Source organism: Xiphias gladius, chromosome 2 (genome assembly GCF_016859285.1).
Source record: "Xiphias gladius isolate SHS-SW01 ecotype Sanya breed wild chromosome 2, ASM1685928v1, whole genome shotgun sequence".
NCBI classification, from domain to species: domain Eukaryota; kingdom Metazoa; phylum Chordata; class Actinopteri; order Istiophoriformes; family Xiphiidae; genus Xiphias; species Xiphias gladius.
In genome coordinates this window covers 4,505,388-4,529,853 of record NC_053401.1, presented here as the reverse complement: position 1 = coordinate 4,529,853, position 24,466 = coordinate 4,505,388, and the positions used below count along the sequence as shown (strand labels likewise).

The 24,466-nt window shown below is 42.5% G+C and overlaps 2 protein-coding genes across 7 annotated transcripts in view; both read left to right on the top strand.

Annotated features, from left to right (window-relative positions):
* ntn4 (netrin 4) overlaps positions 1-2,181 on the top strand; it is a 30,271-nt gene extending 28,090 nt beyond the window's left edge. The window contains exon 10 of the mRNA XM_040149724.1: positions 958-2,181. Coding sequence (XP_040005658.1) covers positions 958-1,097 — 140 coding nt within the window. The 3' untranslated portion in view covers positions 1,098-2,181. The remainder of the gene's footprint in view (positions 1-957) is intronic.
* Positions 2,182-13,245: 11,064 nt separating this feature from the next.
* Positions 13,246-23,891, top strand: usp44 (ubiquitin specific peptidase 44). Of its 6 annotated transcripts, none has more exons than XM_040142474.1 (6): positions 13,246-13,331; positions 15,493-17,200; positions 18,519-18,717; positions 20,071-20,179; positions 20,839-21,089; positions 22,008-22,366. In XM_040142474.1, the coding sequence occupies exons 2-6, from the start codon at positions 15,650-15,652 to the stop codon at positions 22,148-22,150; spliced, it is 2,253 nt and encodes a 750-aa protein (XP_039998408.1). In that variant the 5' UTR covers positions 13,246-13,331; positions 15,493-15,649; the 3' UTR covers positions 22,151-22,366. The 6 variants fall into 6 exon arrangements, with proteins under 6 accessions (XP_039998408.1, XP_039998425.1, XP_039998398.1 ...); XM_040142491.1 differs by lacking the exon at positions 22,008-22,366 and adding an exon at positions 22,375-23,891 and having other exon boundaries at positions 13,271-13,425; XM_040142464.1 differs by having other exon boundaries at positions 13,271-13,392.
* The last annotated feature ends 575 nt before the right edge of the window (positions 23,892-24,466 follow it).

Genomic DNA, 24,466 nt, shown 5'->3' with positions numbered 1-24,466 from the left:
TCCTACGACACACGTCAAAGGTTAGGATCAGGGTGCAACCAGGGTTTAAGGGCGTTTTTGATTGAAACTGAAAAAAATGTCCAGTGATTATTTAAAAATATCACATTGGCTTTTAACAGTTTAGATAATCACCTACATTTCCAAGGAAATGTTCCTTAATAAAGATAACAGTCTCTCCGAACTGTTATTACAGTAGATTTAGATCAGATTTAGATCTTTTCGGAGACTTTCAGACATGTTTCCAATTAAACAAACTGCAGGTCACATCAAACATAGACTTTAAAATGTAACTGGACCATTTCTGATTTTTAATGAACAAAGTAGGCTGTTGATATTCTATTTACCTGTTACTGTCAACAAATCCCGTGAAAAAACCGAAACCAACAGTGAATTCATCCACTCACAAGTTCAATCCGAAACCCGATCTATCTTACTCCTCTGTGCCACAGAGCTAAAAACACAGATAATACATGAGTGAGCCACATTCTTGCACTGGCTGACATTTTCCTTCATTGTGATGAAAACACACACTGTAGTTTATTTTGACTCAATCCCACATACATCGTCTTGGTGCTAGAGGTACTCGCCAGAGCACCAACTGTGTATTAATTAACCAACTGTATATTTGTGACCTGTTTGTATACATTATGTCTTCGGTAATAACCAAGGGGCTTGGGCCTGAGAGTCACAGACAGGGCAGGGGAGTCAGAAAGTACTGATAGCCAGACTAACACACTGATGTGGGTCTTCGAATGAGATTTGTTGTCAAAAACAAAAATGTAGAATATCGACACCCTTGCAGATAATGCACAACGAGATGACCTGCTGTGAAATGAAGTACAAGCCAATCAATCTAATCAGAAATAAGTCTGTCGTTTCAAAGTTGATTAGGGTTTTTAAAATTGAAATCACTTTCCCAAAGAAGAGTGTTCTTGACCTTTTGACCTCATTTGTCAGGGGTGGAGTACCTGGTGGCGGGACACTCGGACCGCAAGCAGGGCCGCCTCCTGGTCAACATGAAGAGCTTCGTCAAGCCGTGGAAAGCCAGCTTGGGGCGCAAGGTCCTCACACTACTCAAGAAAGACTGCAACTGGTAGACGGACAGTCAAAACACTGGAGGAGCGACGGACGCGATGGACTGACGAGACTGTTTTTATCAACAACAAAAAAGCCGTGGATTTGTGTTTTTCTTGTCCTCCGGATGTGGAATATTGAATCGCACAGGATTTTCGGGGACTGGACAGACATTTGAAACCCCCTCCATTCTCTGCTGTCGTCCAATGAGAGCATAAAGCCGGTGGCGGACTGCACAAGTTAAAAGCACACAGGATGTCACTGTGTTAAGAAAACTCTGTCTTGCATCTGAGCAAACTGTCCACTCTTACATTCTTATGTGGGATCCAAGCAAACGTTTCCTTTGCTGTTGCTGCTGCAGCAGCTCAAGAAACTGAGGAATTCAGCGCTATGACCAAGAGCTCTCTATTTTGAGTTACTGAATGCCCCCTGGATCCATTGACCTACATTAAGACACACACACACACACACACACAAAAATTCCTCTCTGCAGCACTTTAGCCTAAGATGGACTGAGGGAATATGGACACACAAAGAGAGGAAGATTAAACACACACTCAGAAATCTACCACCCCCTGACACGGACCGTGGATGGAGTACGCCCGTTCCCCGATGTGCTCCTTTACAGTAGACCCACACGCACAGAGGCAGCAGTGTGTGCGCTGCGCACATGATGTGCGAAGCACCCAGAGTGACGCCGAACAAGCCATACATGCCACTACAGGTGGTAAAATCTTAGCCAGTCCAGGTGTGCCTGTGTTGAAATCAGAGTGAATGGGTTCTACCCCAAACGTGAATGTATTTGCTTGAGTGTTTTTTGCAAATGTGTGTGTGTGTGCATGTGAGCTAGAGAGAGAGCGAGTGGTTGAATGCAGCGGTATACTACGAGCACAGTCCAGATTCAGTCCAGCTCTTAAGCTTTTCTTTAGGTTTGTGTACACCTTCAAAAACAGCCGTTCCAATGTTTATGATACATTACGTATTGTGTATTGATTCATCTCATATTACACTGCACTGCTGAATACAGAAAGTTTTTGTTATTCCTTCCTTTGTGCTCTTGTACAGTATTATTTGTATATATCTATATAAATATAATTGTTCATCTTTCTCTATCTGTTTTGTTTTTTGTCCTCCTACGGTTATATTAAAGGACAGTTCCGGTTTATTACAACTTGAGTCTCATTTTTGGAGGTTTGGTTATAATACTCACGGAAGTGATTAGCGGTTCGCTAAAAAAAAACCCCTCTCCCAAACGGTAATTGTCCAATCCTAGTGCAGTTCTGGATTTCCCCACGTGCTGAGGCGGTGCACACGGGACTACAGTCACAGAGATACTCCTAGTTTAAAGAATTGTGGGGGGGGGGGGTCGTCTCTTTTGGTGTTTTTTGCAAAGCTACGAATGCAAACATAAAAGCACAAGAAACAGATTCAACAGTGTGTTTACCTGCTCTAATGTAAGTTGCCAATGTTAGCATACCCGGCTAGCTATCTTACCACGCACAGTAATAACACTGATGTAGCGTTACTTCCATGGCCCTAATTTTAGTTACGTATTTATTTCAGTTATTTCTGGGTTATTTTTGGAGTCCACGTTATCTAGCCAGCTAGCTGCAGCTGACGAAATCTGCTCGCGACAGTTGTCATTTCAGCCGGCAAAAAGGAACCCACGGCTTCAGAAATGACTTAAGAGTTTCTGGAGTTAATTTGCCGCTGTTGTTGATGGTGAACTGCAAAAGTGTCGCGCAGGAACAGAAAGCTCGGCAGACGTAGCGACAGCAACTTAGCAAACAGCCATTTGCCGAGATCTGGGAACACGGAGACGCTGTTACAGCAAAACAGTCAGATAATCATGCAGGTTGTCATTGAAACCTTGTTGCAGAGCAGAACTCTCCCCAGACACACTCACAAGAAACACCAACTCTCAACAACAGTTGATATAACTGTCCAGGCCTTGAAATGCTTCACATAAATTGGACAAAAATATCCTTATCGCCCTGCTCTCTTTCTCACACACACACACACACACACACACACACACACACACACACACCTCCCTTTCCTCTCTGCGTGTCCCTTCAGATTAAGTCATCCATCACTCTCGCTCCCAAAACACTCTCCCCTACATTCACACAGCGCCACAGAATGTAGACCATAACAGAGAGGCCGGGCGAGCGCGCACACTCTGTTTGGGTTTAGGGAGTGTGCGTGTTTTCCACCTCCTCCTCGCCCGCTCGCCGTGACGTGGTTGGCCAAGAGGTGTGGACACATTCCTGGCGCATCGAGCAGCGCTCCGCGGCAGGCCGGGTCAGAGGCCGCTCACCTGTCTGCCGGCCTCGCCTCGCCGAGGAGAGGGGAGTGGGAGTGGATGTTTTCTCACAGCTGAGGCCGGATAGCCTCTTGTACCCACGTTTCCTCATTCGCGGCCCTTTCACAGATCTGTGGCAGAGGGGTCACGGCTCCTTCTCATTTCTGCCGAGCCGTTTCCAGACAGCAGGGGAAGGGGTGAACGAGTGCATACGGGAAGAGGAATGTGACTGGAAGGAATGCCCCAGTGCCAGAGGTGGAAAGTAACTGAGTACTTTTACTCAAGTACTGTACATGTACTTTACTTGAGTATTTCCATTTCGTTCTACTTTATACCTCTACTTCACTAGTGTGAAAAAAATGTACTTTTTACCCCACCATGTTTATCTTACAGTTTTGGTCACTGGTTACTTCACAGTTAAAGACTTATTAGCTTATAAAGCACAATGCATTGTTAAAAATCAATCCAGTCATTTCCAAACATTTTGGCATTTGACCTCTTACAAAAAGAGCAATGCCTAGTTGGACCTCCTCGTCACGTTACAAATGTCTAAACCCAAGTCTCAATCAAATGTAGTGCATATTTTAACCAAATTTCCACAAAATCGGCAAAATAAAGCGCAAATTCGTGCACGTCTCCGTCCACTGCTGAGTATTGGGAGCTGGGTGCATTGAGATGGGGAGTCGGTGGTGCTAATTTCCCAGTCGAGTACCGTTGAACGATTACAGAGGAAGAAGACGACACAACGAGATGATATGATTAAAAAAAAAGTCACGATTTATTGACTACATCTGTTTCTGTCACACTTTTATCAAAAAAACAACTTCTCTGTCTCTTCCAAGTGTACAAATGGTTCTGCAATCTTTCAACCTTTGGTTTCACAATTTCTATCGCTGTTTCCAGTTTTTTTATGCACAAATTGCAAAAATGCATAAAAAGGGGTTGGATGGAAATGCACTTTCTGAGTTGTTAGCAGTTCCTCTCTAAACTGTTCCGACGGTCTCATTTAAACCATTGGTCGGGACCCAAAGAGGTCAAACTATCCAATATTTCACAATAAAAAAGCAAAGATTTTAAAAAAAAGTTACAAAAAAAAAAGTTAAAACACTGTAGGTCGCCCTGCCCCTTGGTTAGGAACCACTGGATTAACTATGTATAAGGTAGCTCTAACTAGCACCACTTTGACCAGCTACAAGAGTAAAATGCTGCTTCCACGTTGATGCATCAGTAACAATCTAGTAATGTAATATTAATAAAATATCAGTCACGGGGCATTTTTACATGACATACTTTAGGTACATTTTGCTGATAACACTTTCACTTTGGATTAACTGAAGATATTTACAGCGTAGCCTTGGCACTTCTGCGCAAGTAAAGTACCCGAGTACTTCTTCCGCCGCTGCTTAGCGCAAACCTCCGGGCTAGGTGGGGGTGGAGGTGTTTGACGTGGTGGGAACTGGCCTTGAAGTGTAGACGAAACGGAGCAACAAACAAAAACACATGCACTGCTGCAGATGAACCGTGGACTTCCTCTCTCTCTCTCTCTCTCTCTCTCTCTCTCTCGCTTGCTCGCTCGCTCATTGTCTTCAGATTGACTGGCCATTCTCAGCCTATGATGGAGATGTCCAGTGGGGGGTTGCATGGTGTGGGAAACTAGTTGATGAATGAGTGTTTGGCATGCTTGCAAAGATGCATAGTTTGCTTCGGTATAGTATATGTGTGTGTGTATGTGTGTTATTGTAGTAACGGCAAATGCATGCATGTGTGTATATGAGTGTGTGTGCGTGCCTATATGAACACAATGCCCTGCTTGTGTTGCTATAGAATAGAGTTATGGCCTTTGTCCTATCAGCATTCTTGTGTTGCTATTGGCCCCGGCGCGCATGGCAGCTCCCGCGGGCTCGGGGACAATAACTCCCCCACCCTCCCCTCCTCTTGCTGGGAGTCACAATGCCCCTCTTTGGCAGCACCCATCATCCTGAGACAGACGCCCCGAAACTGGTCTGCTATGGGTGTCGCACAGCAACCAGCACCCAGAGGTCCTGGATTGGGTTGCGCCGGCTATTCATAAATTCACTACTATGTTTGAAACATTGAAAACTTAAGAAATGTCGGCGCCACTTTCTGATAATGCGCCAGTTATAGAGGGTCTATAAGATGTCATTAATGGCTGTATAATTGGTTAATACATCAATTACTATTGATGTATAGATCAGTTATAAGCCAATAATAAAATTTTGGGTTGCCTGGTTGTGAAAAAAAACTCCTCCTGCACGACAAAGGCCTGTCTTTGTTGTTCTTTAAGTCATTAGGGAGACCTCTCCAATGGACTGTTTGGCCCTTAACCTTCTGGAAAAGGACCAAAACACCTTTATGAACTGCTTATTAACTTTTAAAACTGCGGACATATTACGGTATAACCGTTTATTAACTTGTACATAGAGTCTGACAAGCCGTTGATGTGTGTGCAAAACTTAAAAAGAGTAAAAATGGAGAGAGAAACATCACAATTGTTGAGCTGTTTGTATTGAGTGAGTGAAAAAGTTCCCACTCTGCTGTTTGACTGAGGGCTCTCTGGCATCAGTGTGTCCTAATGTTTTGGTAATAACATGGCTGTATGTGTCTACTCCATAATAATGCAGGTGTAAATGTTGGCGAACATTAAATACGTTTTAGGGTTTGGCACTTTTGGATGAGTCAGCAGGTTTGCAGTTATAAATTTTCGTATGACATTATTAAAAAGGTCTGGAGTTTCCCAATTTCTAATGAGCCAGTTTAGCAAAAGCTAGTCAGTCACCTTCAATTATAAAAGTTAATAAATCATGGGTTCTACAAAAGTCTGCAGTTGTAAAAGTTAATAGGAAGTTTATGGATGGATTTTGGTCCAGATGTCAAACAGCCCCTGGGAGGAGTCTCCCTAGTGAATCAAAGACCTAAAAAGACAAAAAGAGTGTCGTGTTGGAGGGGGACTTTCCACAATCCGGCCTCCCGTAAGATTTTGTTATTTATGGCTTATAACCGATCTATGAAGCATTTGTAACTGACGTATTAACCATTAAAGAAATCCATTAATCACAGCTTATAAACCCTTATATAAATGGTACCTTGTCAGAAAGTGGCACCAAAATGCCCTGGCTAGCAAAAAACTCTAGTAACCTGTAAATGGGTTGCTAGGAAACTATAGCGCTAATCAATGAGTCTATTCGAGAGGAATCAACGATGTAAAGAAGACGTCACTGTAGCATCACAACTGAGTATAACTTCCAAAAATTACAGTTTTAGAGGCAAAAAAGATGTATCTTTTGTGAATGTCGGCATTACTTTGTTTTTATTTATGTCTGCATACTTGGAGAAACATGCGTGTCTCAGAGTTTGCAGTATTCATACCCTGCCGGTAGAACTGCTGCAGCTGCCGGGAGGAAAGCGAAGGCATAAAATATGAAAAGAGACTTTCTCCGCAGTATGGTCAGAGGAGGCTTGTGCTGGATAAGGGAGTCATGTGGTCAGTATTATCCCATCAGCTTCGACTCACTTACAGAGGAAATGAGAAGATTGAGGCCGAGGACGCCAGACTGGAACTCCTTCACTGGAGTCCTTCACCTAAAAATATCCAATTCGGTCCTCAAGAAACCATCCTTTCTCCTCGGTTTTTACTTAATAGCACATGGAAACACACACACGCACACACAGACACACACACACACCCACACACACACGCATGCAGACACACATCAGGAATGTTTTTCTACCTGAGGAGCATCAGAGCAAGCCAGAACAGGGAAGGCCATGTTGACATAGCAGAGTGATTGAGACGCTTCTGCTGATTATTACACAGCCATGCAAACAAGGACCCGATGTCGTTGAGTCATTACGGACGAAACCCACACATCAACACGACAACAGACAGACAGTTTTTTTGGGGGGGGGGGCAGACTCCCATGACAAGTTGGGGCACTCTTTAAAAAAACAGATTAAACATCAGAAGCTGTCAAGTAGCCTGCGTTAAACTTTGAGCCTTACCCACCAGAGCAGGCTGGCTGAAAATCCTAAAGGGAGAAATTACAGGAGATGTGTTTGTTTACAGGCTGTAAAGCGTTTCCTCTGGGTTCACCAGCACCTGTGTTTTCACCCGCCACAAAACCAACACCGTATCCAGCTGTGTTAACACCACCATGAAACCACCGGAATGGCTTCCTTTCACTGAAATTATCAACCTCTTTTCAAAGAAAAACAGGTCGCAGAGCTGCACCTTTCTATGCGTGTGTTTACCAATTTCTGTCCTCGTATTCCTCTCTTCAGGATAATAATAAAAAGATAATAATAAGGACAAGCTCTTTTAAAGCGACTGCATTTCACTGGTCCTGGAGGGTAGTATAAGGTCAGCACTTTATGGTTTATGTTAAGATACAGCATGTGCTGAGTCACAGTTATGTGTCAAAAACTCTTTATTTCACTGCACCCTCCAGGCCAACACTTCCATCTTCGTGATTAGATGCCACTGTTGATGAATTTATGTGTCCTGTTCAGTTACGCAAAATTTATTCCAAACAATACGCTGTTGCTGCTGCGCTAAGCATAACGTTGGGTGCCAGTTGATCCACAAGACATCAGGTGCTTAGACCAGCGAATGTTAACGGAATAGTTTGGCCTTCTGTGTGGTGTGTGTATTTCGTAGATCCACACCGCTCACAGTTCTGCATTGTAAATATGAAGCTACAGAGGTAAGCAAAATCCGCCTACAGGTAGCTCTATAGCTCAGCAATTGAGACATTACATCTCATTTATTGGATCCGTATGAAATACAAAATGTGAAAGTGACAAGTTGGGGTTTTACAGGGGTCATTTGCGGGGACTATTTCCTGGCCGGGCGGAGTACCTTCCTGGGTTCTCTGCGGCTTGGATAAGCTTTCTAAACTGGCTATAGGTTTTGTCTCTATACAATGACAGCGAATAGCAAAAACGTTTAAAGGTACTCCGAAGTGTTTTCTTATAAACAAGCTATAGTTACGTTTACGTTCATAGTTTCCTCACTAAAACGTACGGTGTGTAAGTTTGAGGTCTAACAAACACGTTTACTAGGTTTCTTGTCGCGTTACTGCCACTAGCTGACGATAGTGCCCGGTCTGAACAAAATGCTGGCCCACTTGTAAAGACATTGCGCCATAGCGCCGATGGTGCCTTTAATTATGTGACCTCTACTTCACAGCTGCACGGTTTGGTGCTGAGCAGGTAGTGCACACCGGGTTTTATCGTCTTGTTTGCTGAAAACAAGGATTCATGAGAAAAGTGACATTGAACCATACAGTAATTATTCCCCTCAAACCAAAACAATGAACCAAAAGATGCGCCGGGCTGCAAAGTTGAGATGCAAAGCTTTACATAAATCACTTCGAGCAACACATGAGGTCATTTGATTCAATCTTAAAATGAAGAGTAGTGATTAAAGAGCTTTAAAGATAGACGTTAGTGAATCGACATGAGATCCTCTCAAGTACAGTAACAGAAGAATGTGTGTGCTTCTGAGTGAGGGAGAGGGGCCAGATGAAAAGAGGAGCGGGAAGGAGGGAGGGTTAGCATGTGTGGGCATGAAAGCGGGAAACGCCCGGGGACATAGAGGGAAAAAACATTAGAGGTGATTCACAGGCATCGCATGGCACATCAACACATACCTCTTTCTCTAAGTCGCTCGCAAATGCAGCCTAATCTCTCTCACACAAACCATTGTCACAAACACACTCGCATTTAAAAAAAGAACGCAAACCTATCAACGCACTCGCGACCCCTTCAGTGGGGGTTTAGGAAGGCCTGTGTGGGTCGGTTCCTCCACTAATCAGTAGACGAGAGGGATTCCTCACATGCAGTCCAGCTGCGAGCGTTGTGAGATGAGAAGAGAAGAAGGCAGAGTGGCCTGAGTGAGAGCCAGGAACAGCCTCCAGTCTCTTTCAGATATGAGATATTGTGAAATTACTGTCATGTTTACATAGGGATTCCTAATGTGTTACAATAACAACGCTTTATGAACACTCCTCCGTTTTCTTCTGCTGCATATCGACACTTTTTTTTGTTGTTCAATTTAGCATTTAGCTGTTATATTTTCGCCTGTTATGGTTGCTGATGCTGGAGTTGAGACTTACATCCACGCAGCAGACAGTAACGTGTTTTCTTATGAAAACACTAGCTCAGACCGATAGGATCTACATAGTGCCAAAGAGTGCCACCAGCCCCCATTAGCCAGCATAGAGTGCCACACTTGCATCCCACACCAGCACGCAAGACTTTCAAATACCTAGTTGCTAAACCCCAGGAACACAGGGATGCAGATAATAAACACAGACACACAAACACACTTGAGATCCATAAAAATGGAAAACAAGGGGTTTAAAAAGTTAAAGAAAAAAACTGCCGTTGTTGCATGATCACATTACCCGAGACGGACAGCTGGAGATGGAGAGAGAGATGGAGGCAGAGACACAGGTAACTGCAATTCAAATATTCCATGTAGCTGTGCAAAGATTACACTCAGTGAATGAACAAGTTTGGTCCCCGCAATCACCGCAAAACACTAAGATGCAAGAAGGCCAAAACATGATGTCAAATGTGGAAAAAAAGAACAGGTTTACATAATGGGCACATAGGGGCGCTACAGCAGTTAGCCGTACCTGTGGTGAGCAGAGGAACCTCTACTCTGTATATTAGAGATAAATGGGAAACAGAACTCAACATACAAATATCCAAAGACGGCTGGTACAATATAAGTAGGGTATAACAAACAACCACCAGCTCCAGATAATTCCGTTGGAAAAAGATGGTCAGATTCTTCATAACTCTTAAGACTAAAAGTAGATTTTCACCTAAACAACCGTCATGATTGGAGGCTGTGTGACGAGAAAAAATGCACTGTGGGCATGTCTGAAAAATGGGAAAGTGTTGGGACGATACACGAGAACAGTTGGAAATGATCTTAGGTTGTGAATTACTCGAGACGTGGCTGGTGCTATATTTGGGTAACCTGACCTGGGAAAACATACAACGTGCATCGCCTGTCATCTATTAGCAGCGACCGAGAAGGCAATCACAGGGAGATGGTGTAAAGAAGACGTATCAGCACGTTGTGTATCTCCGACAAAGTCTTTTATGTTTCACACGCAATAAAATGTGAGTAAAAACGAAAATATGAAAAAGAAAGGCTCTGTACAGTGCAAGTATTAAATGATAAAGCCAAGTATCTGCAGCAAAATCTACTCAGAGTAACAGAAGTAAAAGTACTCGTTAGGCAGGAGAATGGTACCTGTCATATTATATTATTGGATTATTAATAATGAGCCATTACTATCTAATAAGGGTTTTAATGCTCTGCTTGATTGATTTGGAATAAATGTAAACCACTTTATATACTACTGGGTAGTTGAATCTATAACGTTATATTCTATTTTTTAAACTTATATGTTTTGTATGTGAAATCCTTCTCTGTAAAGTAACTAGTAATAATCAATGATCATTTTTTTTACCCCTGTTTTGTGTTTTGGCAGACTGCATACTTTTACTAGTGTTACCTCCCGTGGTGGAAAGTAAATGAGCACATTTACTCAAGTACTTTATTTCTTTTACTTGTACTTTACATGAGTTTTTCTATTTTCTGCCACATTGTACTTGTAGTCGACTACATTTTAAAGGGATATATATATATATATAGATATCTTACTCCACTAAATTTATTTGAAAGGTGTAGTTTTGGATTCAACCAATAAATCATACGTTCAACTTACAAGATGTGATCAAACCTGCATTGCGATGTTCTCTTTCCTCCTGCCAACCACCCCCCCCAGGTGCCCACCAACTGCTTGCTCATGGGGGAATGTTGGGCCCTATAATAAGATTATGAAGACTACGGCCTAGACCTGTTTTATATGAAAAATGCCCTGAGATAACTTTTGTTATGATTTGCGCAATATAAATAAAATTCACTTGACTTGACTTGACTGGTTGAGAGATACCTCCTCTGTATCTCTTGGTTTCTTCCTTTTTCTTACGGTTAAAGTTTTTTTTTTTTTTTTTGGGGGGGTATTTTCTTAACCTATGTTGCAGAGATTGTAAACTCCAAGACAAATGTGTGATTTGTAATTCTGGGACTATATAATTAAAACTGGCTTGACTTGAAAACGAATCATTTGACAGCTCAGGATGGGTATAATAAATCAACCGTTATGGATATTTTATTTTTTTAAAAAGTGGTTAAAGACTATACTGGTATGGCAACTGTCTGTGTGCGTGTGCGTGTGTGTGCGCGTGTATGTGCGTGTGTGTGTGTGTGTTTGCCGTAATAAAGTCGTTGGGGCGGTGTGAATGAGTGAGAATGGTGCAACACTCCCCTCTAGTGGTATAAAATTACGCTGCTTCCAGGCCACTCTCAGAGCAAAGCAGTGATTTTGCACAGTGCCTCTTCGGCCTGCTAGATAGATAGATAGATAGATAGATAGATAGATAGATAGATAGATAGATAGATAGATAGATAGATAGATAGATAGATAGATAGATAGATAGGTGGATAGATAGATAGGTGGATCTTCCACCTGTATAGTCAAGGTGCGGGATTGTCCGTGGATTTTCAACAGAATTAACTGTACACTGAATATATTTATATCTGAATAATTTACACGATGTATATATACATATGGTAATAGTATATCGAGGCAGCGCTTCAGCACATTCAACACATGAACTCTACCAGCTGACAGCATTAAAAATGTTGTACACATTAACGCATCAAAAATGATAATCTAGTTATATGTAATGTGCATAATTCTGAAATGGACCATTCTGCATAATGAGTAATTTCACTGTTGGCACTTTAAGTGCATTTTGGTGCTTTTTACTACTTTTACTCAGGGGAAAATGTGAAGACAGGACTTGCAGCAGAGTATTTCTACACTGTGGTGAAGGACAAGGGTGGTGCCTTTTCATATTTTCCCGAGTGTCAACAAATCCCCCGAAAAAACTCCAACCAACTTTGCGTTGGTCAGTCTATAAATACTTCCTAATTTCCTTACCCTGTCTGACCCAAATCTTTAAAAATGGGTCATAAATATATAATTTCACTTTTTTTTTTTTAAGGCCCAGAAATTTCCTAAAACAGCTGGTCGCTGTGGGTTTTGGCAAGTGTTGCTCAAACGTGAAATAAATTGTGCATTTTGAGCTAATTTGAGCTATGGATAAACACACATTTGGAATTGCTTGTGAGTCCTCACATTGAGTCAAAAATAAACCCACGATACCCATGTTTATTGTAATAAAGGAACACGAGTGCAAAGGGTTTGGCTCACTGATGAATTGTCAGTAGTTTTTGCACAACAATGGAGCCCTGTGGCACAGTGGAACAAGATGTACACAGGCAGTACTTTTTATTGTTATTTTAGTTGTTGTTATTATTAATCGTTGTTATTAGATATTGTTATTATTTATTTGATAGTTTGGGTCTTTTTTTTTAAAGGGATTTTGCTGACAACAGGAAAAATGTAGAATGTCAAGCAGCGTTATTCTTTCAGTATAAGATTAAGAGTACTTTCTCCGCCACTGTCCCTCATACAGTAAAACCAAGAGCACTACTTGTAGTAGTGCACCAACTTGCAGGGCTACTAAACACATGACAAATCACTTAAAGTACAATAAAAACAAACACTGAACTAATGATATCAAACGCAACCGAAGGCTGTGGAACGACAGCGTCATTCTCTTTGTTTTATTATGTTGTTGTTTTAATGGAAGATATGTAATCGTCTTCATCATCAGCGACAACAACAACAACAACAACAACAACAACAACAACAACAACAACTACTACTACTACTACGTCACGTATCGCGGACGCGCTCGAGCCAACACCACGCGACTGGGACTGACAAGATGGCGATCATTTTAGAAACAGAGGAGTTGCTGCCGTGAAGGAGAGGGCTCGGTACGGTGTTTTCTTTCTACACGGAGGCTTCCCTAACACATGTCTGACAGTGGAGATGATGGTACATTTGTTGTCGTTTGAACACACCCGGCAGGTTGGGTTTTTTTTTTTTTTTTTTTTGGAAGCCGAGCCTGACTCTGGGAGCTGACCTCCGGCTAACGCACGAACTTGTTAGGATTATCGCTGTTAGCCTGGCTGGCTAATGCTAACTAGCATGCTGGGCTAATGTTAGCTAGGGCTCTCTGATCTCCTGAATAAATACAATTAAAACGGTAGGGCCAGCATAAGCGACACTTGTTTGTGTATGCTCTACTTGCATTTTAAGCTATATTAGACATTTAATTTACGGCTTTTTATAACAGTTTATATTTTCTTTGTGTTTGATTTTAGTATTTTGTAATAGCAACTCCTTATAGATGTATCAATTACACGTTAGCCATACCTAGCTAACCTTAGCTGTGGAGTGGTGCCTTTTAAAGTTGAGCTGTTTCGACAAAACTTATAATGTGTCTCGTTTTGCAGTTTGTGTAACGGCTGCATTGGCTGTGGGTGTTTTTTGTCGTGGCTTATTTAGTCAGTTACTGTGAAGCTGTGCGGTGTACAGCCACTTGAGCCCATGCAGTCACAAGGACAAACCAGGCAAAGCGCGCTAAGCGGCTGATAGAACTTCAGTGTCATTACGAACTCTGGAGCAGGTCTCCCAAGAGTCTTCGCATTTTTTTTGCTTTATTAGACGCCACTCCTTGTACATATCAAGTCAGTGGCATTGTCCCTAAAGCTATGTGGAGATTGCTGTAACTTATAATGGGGGAAAATCTTCACTGAAGTTGCTGACAAGAGTGACAGCAAAGTTACCACGTTAATGCATGTTTATTGCTTATCACGATACCACCTGGAGGGTCAGCATTGGAGGATTTCATTCTCTGCGATTTAGCAAGATATGCGGATATCAACTCAGTGGGGTCTGTATTGGATCCTTGACAGCAGTGAGATTTTATTTATATCACAGTGGCTGCAGACACTCTTAGCAGCACAATCTGATCAACACTTTCTGAATAAACACGCCCCCTCCCACAATATAACTGATAAGCAAACGCCTACTTTGACTTGAAGGCTTTGAGTCACACTGGTTTGGCTTTTTAAACACGTTTAATAAAATCATTAAACAGCACATATATACAGTTCTAGACATTTTTGAGGTTAGAGACCAGTCCCCTTTTTGTTGGATAATCCTACTGCTTTGACCACAGTGTGGGGGTTGATAGGGCTCAGCCCACTCAAGGATCCCCACTTTGTCAGCTGTGGTAAACCAACCCCCAGGGATGTGTAAAGAAACCAGAGGAGATTGCGTGGAATCTGATTGTTGGGGTTTGGGTTGAGTTTTGTTGTTCCTCATGTCTTTGACTAATGAGTTGTACTTCAGTTCAATCAGGGTTTTTGAACAACTCCCCCAAAGTTAGAGCCTTGAAAAAAAACCAAAGACTTGCATTTCATCACAAGGCATATCCTGGAGCTTCTGTGCTGCTTATTAGCTGTCCCTCACATTAGTAAGCTTTGATAGAGGAAAATATGGTCATATCCCTGTAAAATCATCCCGTCTACTTTCAGTGTGTCCACTGAGGCTTTTTTTTCTTGTTGACTAATCGGGAACAAGGTTTGTCATGTTGCTGTTTTCACATTCAGGTTTGTTGAAACACTTTTCTGTTTTTGAGTGGAAGTGTCTGGCAACACTCGGTATGGTCATGATTATCAGTCTGGGTTTTTTTTTATTGTTGGCCCATGTTACTGTTGGGAAATATTACAGCCTGCTTGCCACCTGGCAGTTTGCCACAGTTTACTGTGTGTAGCTATGACCTCATAAAACAGTCACTGGAAGTCCGATGTAGTGACTCTGAGATAATTTTATTGTGTGGTGTGATATGTTTCAAGGAAAAGAACAGAATGTCAATATGACAGGTAAAAACACCAAATGTGTTTTTCTGCAAGTATATTTTTTGCTTGTAAAGGTAAATAATTGTAAGAAGAGGACTACAAATAATGATGAAAATATTTTTTCAATTTAGCTATTTTGAAGATCAGGTTATTTTCAATTTCACTTTACCTGCTTTCTTATTCCATCTATTCACCTTAACTAACCAGACCTGTTCTCTCTCCCCTCTAGACACCATCATGCCCTGGGAGGGTCCCATTTCTCAGCTCACCATGATCACCATGGTGATATGAAGCCAGTGTGAAACGCTGACACACACACAGACTCACACACAGACGGTCAGTTATTGACTGACACAGCCAGCCAGCTCGGCGGGCAGGGGTGTGTAATGGACAGGTGCAAGCATGTGGGGCGGCTGCGGCTTGCCCCAGATCACTCCATCCTCAACCCCCAGAAGTGGCACTGCGTCGACTGCAACACCAGCGAGTCCATATGGGCCTGCCTCGGTTGTGCTCATGTGGCATGCGGGCGCTACATTGAAGAACATGCTCTGCAGCACTTCCAGCAGCAGCGCCACCCGCTGGCTATGGAGGTTAATGAACTTTACGTTTTTTGTTACTTGTGTGATGACTATGTCCTGAATGATAACGCCACCGGAGACCTCAAGCTGCTTCGTAGTACGCTCAGCGCCATCCAGAGCCAGCGCTATGAGGTTACCACCCGCAGTGGGCGCACCCTCCGCTCTGCTAGCGCTGTCCCTGATGCCCTAATGCCATCCGGTGCCCGTGAGCTGCAGCTGAGAGATGAGGACAGGATGTTTACTGCCCTCTGGCATCGCCGCAGGTCGCTTATGGGGCGTGTCTTTCGCTTCTGGTTTGGACTGACTGAATGCGGACAAAAGAGGGAGGAGGAAGAGAGAAAGAGGGAGGAAGAGGAGGAGCAGAAAAGGGAGGCGAGGGAGAGGAGGCGGGCTCTAAAGAGGCAGCTACAGGAGGAACTGGAGAATGCTCCTATGAGGAAGAGTCGCCGTTTGCGTCGGAAGAGCCAGAGAGTTGCAGATGCAGCAGTCACAACACCATCTCGGAGGGCACGCAACAAGGCGAAAACCTCTGTGCCTCCAACTCTCACCCGCAGGCCACGGACTCAAAGCCCTGCCACTGCTACCCCCAAAAAAGCTAGACGGACGAAAAAGGTCCAACCAACTCCCAAGCCCCGGAGCCGTTCTTCTACCACCAAATCTAAACCCAAAACGCCCTCAGCAACCCCCCGTACTGCCCAAACACCTGTCCGCCGCAAGCAGAGTACAAAACAGGGTGGTTCACCCTTTAAGCGGCGTCCCACAGTCACTCCTGGAGTGACGGGCCTGAGGAATTTAGGTAACACCTGTTACATGAACTCCATCCTGCAGGTGCTGAGCCACCTACATGTCTTCAGGGAGTGCTTTCTGCGCCTGGATCTTACCCAGGCACTGGAGCTACTGGCATCTGCCGTCCACGGCCAACTGGCAGGGAAGGCCTCGTCCCAGTCCCCTCTGTCCCAGAGAAAGGGACTCCACACCAGCTCAGGCTCTGGGGCAGGGCTAAGTGGCGGGGCATCACGGGCCCGCAGCATGGAGCTGATACAACCCAAAGAGCCCAGCTCAAAGCACATTTCTCTTTGCCATGAGCTGCACACCTTGTTCCAGGTTATGTGGTCTGGCAAGTGGGCGCTGGTATCGCCTTTTGCTATGCTCCACTCGGTGTGGCAGCTGATCCCGGCGTTCAGGGGCTACGCTCAGCAGGATGCTCAGGAGTTCTTGTGTGAGCTGCTGGACAAGGTGCAGCACGAGCTGGAGAGCACCGGCAAGCACACAACCACTGCAGGAGTTCCACAGAAACGACTCATCAAGCAGGTGCTCAGTGTGGTCAACACCATCTTCCATGGCCAGCTTCTTAGCCAGGTATGAAACACACACACACACACACATGCGCGCACACACATGTAATTACCTTTACATAACAACCACTGAGTAAGGCAGCAGTCATTATAAGCTTCATCTGCCTTACTCATGGTGCATGCAAACATCCACCCACTCAGACCTGCCCACACACATGGGTTGCATTAATAGCTCGACAGCCATCTCGAGCTCTTGCTGATGTGAATCACTGATCAATAAATCAGATTAAATTGGTCTTGATGGATTTTTTTTTATCAGTTTAAATCCTTAAATTGAGGTTAAGCTTCCAACATTGACATGAATCTTAAAATTTTAGTATATTGTTAAGGTTTGACTTGGACTGATTTCATACTGTTGGTTATGGTTTTATTGCTTTTATTTTCTTTATTAATTCTTTTCCAAATTTTGCTTGCTGATCATTATTTAAGTCTATTGTTTTATAAATATTATCTTAATCAGTTTCACCTGTGATCCTTGAGTTGCAAATTTGGAAATGTTCTGTTTTTAAAAAAAAAATCTGTTCACTGTAATTGCTTGACAAAACTGTTCTCAAAATTACACTAAAGCACACAAACAAGAGCAGAATAAAGAAGATTTTCCACTTATATAAAAAACTACCTTTTAGTGGGAAATGTTCGTATTTTCTTCATCTGGGATGTCTCAGCTCTAGTGGGGTAGTCCCAAATTAAAAATGTTATGGTTCCACTTAATTTTCCCCAAAATAAGTGACAGGACTCATTTCTAAATAAAAAAAAATTACTTATTTCTTGTTTATGTGCTTAAGGTTTTTTGTGGCTCCTGGTTTTGCACTTATAGACAGGACAGGATCAGCTGATTAAAATGACAACATTTGGACTCATGGACATCAAGATAGACAAAGTTCAGCATCATTTCAAGTAATTGATAGAAGAGGTTGTTGGGTATGTGGAGAGTTAGCGTGGGGACGAGAGATTAGTATCTACTTGTAGAGGCTGTGCACACACTGTGACACCTGCTCATGCTGAATAGAGGGCTGTGTGTCTGCAAGGGTTTTGGGGTATCTCGGCCCTGTGGCCGTTAAATACACCACTGATTCATACTGCTTTTGCCCTCTGTCAATGGCAGTGATCACTATTCCCTAAAGTGTTTCAGTTGAAGATTGTGTTGTGTATGAAAGCAAATCACCACTTTGCATTTTACTTTTTACAGTTTTGAGACTGTATAAAGAGACAAGACAGAGCTAACAGGATGGCCAGGACAGTTACAAGACAAATATTTAGACAAATATTACCCATCTCTTGTGATCTGCTCGTCTCTTTATTTTCCTCACTCTCACGTGCAGGTTACGTGCCTGGCGTGTGACCATCGCTCCAACACTGTGGAGCCTTTCTGGGATCTTTCTCTGGAGTTCCCTGAGCGGTATCACAGTAATAGCAGGGAGTCGGCTGCACAGGCTTCATGCCATTTGACGGAAATGCTGGCCAAGTTCACAGAGACTGAAGCGCTGGAGGGAAACATCTATGCCTGTGACCAGTGTAACTGTGAGTTAAATCATGTAAACATGCACACACACTTGATCTTTTGAGGTTTATCTCAGATATTTCACATTGATACAAACATATTTACACCAGGGATTGATATGAATCTCAAATTCAGACGTTGGCAAGGTCTCTCTTCTGTTCCTTTCCCAATTAAATATTCTACTTCCTGAACGTTTGTTAAGCAATATTGGAGAGGAAAGAACTGAAATGGACATTTTTCCTTTTTGACTACTGGTGTGGCCTAGAGTGTTCACTGTTGTTAGAGTGGAACAACAGTGAAAATAGAAAAGAGAACAAAGGGGTAAAATGCCATAAAGATCCAAGGTTGCTTTTGAGTGCAGCACATCATGGTTACTTGGAAGACTTTAAACACCAAGGTTGGAAAAAAATAATTGTGGTGTTACATCAATAAGTTAAAAGCCAACTTATGTGGCGCTGAATTAAATTATAACTTTCCCCTTTTTCTGAGATTGTTATTATTAGGCTTTTTACCATTTAGTGATAGAGGTAGTAGATACTGAAAAAACGGCAAGAGAAAGAGACACGCAGCGAATGGACCTGGCTGGAAACAGTGGTCATTTCGATTACACAGTGCATGTCTTTAGCATTAGGCTACACAGTTGCCCCAAAATCCCCTATTTTCGATGGTGTGGTTGTAATGCCATACACAAAGCCGTAAGTCATATGTGCACAGATAATGACGCTGTATCCAAACACACATTGTCATTTGCAATGGGGCACGGCACATGCAGAAAGGCTGGGTGGGGTGGAACGTGTTGTGGCCAAGTACTTAATAGTATTCAAATAGTCTGATTGAAATCAGTTTTTAACCAGTTTAATTTGAAGAAAACAATAATGGCCAGAGGGTAATCTAGTAGCTTGTTTTGGCTTGTGTTCCAAAAACTGTATTTCCTGGGCCCTGTTTACGTGGTATGCGTCTGGATCGACAAAATACCCCATACCAACTAAGATAGGTGTTGATAAAGGTGTGAAGATATTACCTTGGAGAAATCCCTGATAATATTGAATTAATATTTGCAGTCATAGAAAATATGCACAGGTTCTAAAGTAGAATTTAAAACTCTGCAAGTCATTATCTGGATAAAGGGAATGGAATAGAATAGTTGTTACATGATTGTTTCTCTAATTATTTTTCTCGATATAGCAGATATATCAGATCTACTGTTTCACCCTCTCCGATGTTGTGCAACATTAGTGTTTTCATTTTAAAACGGAGTCTTTGCTGAGCGAGGCAGCTCGCATAGCCACCGGTCACAAAAATGCAGCAAAGCTGAGACGACACTCGGGTTGTAATGTTTGTATTTCCTGTCAACTCTCTCCACTCGTTTGCAGCTGCTCGACGGCGGACCTCCTCCAAACCGGTCATCCTGACCGAAGCACAGAAACAGCTTATGGTCCACAAACTGCCTCAGGTCCTGCGGCTTCACCTCAAACGCTTCAGGTAAGATGACGTTACACCAGTCAATCCGCTGCCTGACTCATTCAATTTACTGCAACTTTTATTAATCCCTGCAGGGACGACCGACGGGGTCAACAAAAAAAACACTGATCATTACAAAGTTGGGGGCCGTTTTTATATGAAAATTGATGTCGTGCCATGTTAGTAGCTGGATGAACAACATAAGCAAATAGTACTAATTAAAGGCTCCGGTAAAATCAAATTGTTGTGTGTTTCTTTATATTGCCATAGAATTCAAAGTGAAGAGCAACAGAGTTGGGATTTTCATAGGGCCATTCTGCGAAAACTCAACAACTGCGATTTTCATGTTTGGATTAAAGTTGAAAGATTGAGGGTAAACCACAAAAAACAAACCCCATGAGCTGACAAACTGTCTAAACTCTGGGTTTATAAATCATCAAAAACAACAGGGCTAAACAAGACATGGATTTTTTTTAGTCCATGTAAAGTTTACCATGTGCAGATTTCCTTTATTTGCACACTATGACCATGCAGTGGTTGTAGACTGAATATATTCTTGTTAAAATGTTTTTTCTTTATTAATCATTTTTGTTCCTACGGACCAGCTGTATTGAATCTTAGGAGGACTGCTGTGATGCGGACCAGTAGCTCAGTGTTTGACTGTCTCTCCCTGTCCTCAGGTGGTCTGGGCGGAACCACCGGGAGAAGATCGGAGTCCACGTCAGCTTCGACCAGCTTCTCAACATGGAGCCCTACTGCTGCCGGGAGCCCTCGCCCAAAGGTGTGCCCTGCTCCAGTCCCAGCAGCCCGAGCTCCGCAGGCTCGCCGCGGCCCAAGCACTTCCTCTATGAACTCTCCGCCGTGGTGATGCATCACGGGAAGGGCTTCGGCTCTGGCCACTACACTAGCTACTGCTACAACACAGAAGGAGGTGAGTAGAGAGGACAGCAGGATTTAACTGAGGAGGGTTTGTGAAGGCCTGTACTTAGGTTCGTACTGAGAATTCCCATCAGGTGTGAGACGTCCACACAAATCAGAAACCCCCCGTTTTATTTGATGGATCAACTTAATTTATTTCTCACCAACAATGCTCTATGCGCTCACGGTGAAACCGGAGAGGGAATTTTGAAACCTGGCGCCTTGATTGATGATTATAGAAACGGTTAATACAGACATTAACTGGACAGGGTCTGAATTGTTTTTCTTCATTCTCTCCAACCGTGCCAGCAGTTTCAGCAAATACTTATCTATATTTATTCATATATATTTATTCATTTACTCCAACCCTTTCAGCATGTTATAGACGTCAATTAGCAGACTTGAGTTAGGCTTTCTATCACAGTGAACATTTTTTCTCAGCTTTTTTTGTCAAAAGATGGTTTAGATTTTTTTTGCCACAGTTTGTGGACTCATTGGGTTCACCTAGCTAAAACTAATGCAGTAGATATAAAAAGTCAAGTCATGGCGGTTATAAAGTGTAGTTATTGTCAAAACCGTTTGAGGGGTGTTACTTCATGGTCATTTTGGAGGCTTTCATTTGTGGTTCTGTTGAATTGTGAATTATGTTGATGTTTAAGTGCCAACATTTCAGCGCTGCCTTCATTCATTTCGTTAAACAACCAAACCACTGATTTTTACACACTTTAGCTTATTAACCAGCAGCCGTTTTTTCCGACCAATTTTTGAAAAGAAGTCCGGGATTGTTTTCAAAACTCCCCCTATTGGGGTGTTCAAGGACACTCCAACGTCAGACACTTGAGCCGGCGGCCAAACAGCAATCAATTTAATCCAAGAAACAAGTCAAATTCACATGATCTTTCACGACAACCATGTTTGCTCTTGGCTTCAGCTCCACTTCAACTCCAGAGCGTTTTGGCAGCTGACTCTCAAACTGAAGTGGTACTACAGCGACCAGAGGCCGAGATGTCCTTTTCTTTAGTCCCTAACTATGCGTCAAGCTCCGCAAAACAGTGCTACGTACTATTTGCATAATTCAGAGCCACAGAAGATATACAGCTGTTTTCACAGGCTGGTTAGTAGTTGAGTAAACTGATCTTTGTGTAAAATTGGTGGACTGCCCCTTTAAGCCCACTATGATTAAATAAGTATATTAATCCAACTATTGAGGATTCCCCTTCATTCGAGCTGATCCAGCCTGGCTTCTCTTTTCCGCTACAACTGCCTTCATATTAAATTGTGTTCGACTTCCCCTGCAGGCTTCTGGGTTCACTGTAATGACTCTAAGCTGAACGTGTGTTCAGTGGAGGAGGTCTGCCGAGCTCAGGCCTACATCCTCTTCTACACACAGCGAGTAACTCAGGACAAAGACCGGCCGCTATAGGACCACGATCCCCCGAAGCCCTCCTCCTCCGCTGCAGCCTGACCACTCAGCGAGACGATATCAGCACAGCCCCACCTATTGCTCTTTCCCTCTTCCCTCTTTCTTTGGGCATTTTATATCCTGGGAGGATGGGTCTTTTTAGTCTATTTTTCTAAATAAGGAAAGAAAAAAAAAAGAGGAGGAGGACTCCTTTTTAAAACCTGGTTCTGCTTTGTGAACTTCTTGTATATGGTGTTTATATGTAGGTATTTTTAAAAAAAAATGGTGATTTGTTTGTGTTTTGTGTACAGTTGTATTTTTATTATAAAGAAGAGAGTATCAGCCAAGATGTGTCTCAGTAGCAGCCAACGGACTCGGGCTGGGCAAGACTACATACAAGTGTCCTCTACAGGTCATACAGGTGTATTCACGTGTCTGCCTACCTGCGTCGGTGGCTTGTTGATTGTTGAAATGCTGTTCGTTTTTTAAATCAACTGAAATGTTTCTCAGTCACTTTAGATAGTCAACACAGAACTGGATGTAGGGTTTTAAAATGTCATTCACTTACTAGTAAATGGCCTCCCTGTGTTCTAAACAGGTAAAGGTTTTGATAGGTGTTAACAACATGGCTGTATTTAACCATTTTCCTGCCAGAAATGCACTAATTACTACAGAATAGGTCATCAGCATTGTTTTTTTACTCAGACTCAGTGTTGGTTCATAGCTACAGATCTGTACACGAGGAGGACAGGAAGTTTTATTTCACTCTGAAGTATTCCTGGGTCTGTCAGGAAAAAAAAAAGGCAGACCTCAAGCCAAAGCCTTGGGGGAATGTTTGGAAAAACCTCTCAGCATTTCCAAAACAGTTGAACTTTTTTTTCTTTCTTCTTCCTTTTATGATTGATTGAGGGGTGAAGAGACGATTCCAAAGGGTAATTTTTGGCTAAAGGCTGCCACCTCTCTGCTCCAGAATGTATTTGTCTTCAGAGGCCGAACCAACCGGAGACACGCTGGTGTACCAGAAAAGTGCCCTTTTGTTGAGAAAAACATATATATTTTTATAGTTTTTAATCAATTCAGCAACGTGGATTCTGCACAGCTGCAATCCCACACAAACCAGCGTTTAGATTATGAATGTATTTTTATACAATCCTTCTCAGAGGCTCTAGAAAAGAGGCCATTGACTGTTTTTAAAAGTTTTATACGACCGCTAATTGTTCAACACCACCAGCAGATATGACAGATTTCACTTTTCGCCAGTAAAGTACGTGTGTGTGTGTACTGTATGTGTACATAACTGTTTTATTTACCATCTGTTCGGTAAAATATCCAGATTTAACAGGATTTCTGCAATGTATACAGATTGTGATATTTATCTCCATACTGGAGAAAGTTGTACAAAAAAAAAAAAAATCTCCACCTCAATCATGTTCCCTCTGGATTTATTCATCAGAGGGAAATTCAAAGCACACTTCATCTTGTTTTTCCTTCATTGTCAAACATTGTGACACATTGTTTGTTGGCATTTTGGTTACTACTCCATGGATGTGTGTGTAAATTTATGGAAGTTATACTATGCAAATTGTTACCTCAATTTTTTTTCTAGAGAAAATTACCTCAATAAATGAGAATATTTTTTCATTTTTCTACAAAAGATGCCAGTTCTTGCTTTTTTTCCTCATTTTGTATGGGAAGAATATCAAGTAAATTTTATCTATGTAGCCCAAAATTTGCAAATGTTATCTTTCAATGGGCAAAAAGTAATTATAAGACCGAGTCCACGTTCAAACCTGCCTGTCAAGTGTGAAGCTAACTAGCCAAGCTAGCAGCCAGTTAGCTTACTTAGCATAAAAAGTAGAAACATTTCAGGGCAACAGCTAGAACCTGGTTGTATCTAATGGTAGCAAAATCCTAGCAGCAACTCTAAATCTCACTAATTAACACACACCAAAACCAAAATATGAAAATGTCAATTTTCGGTTTTTTTT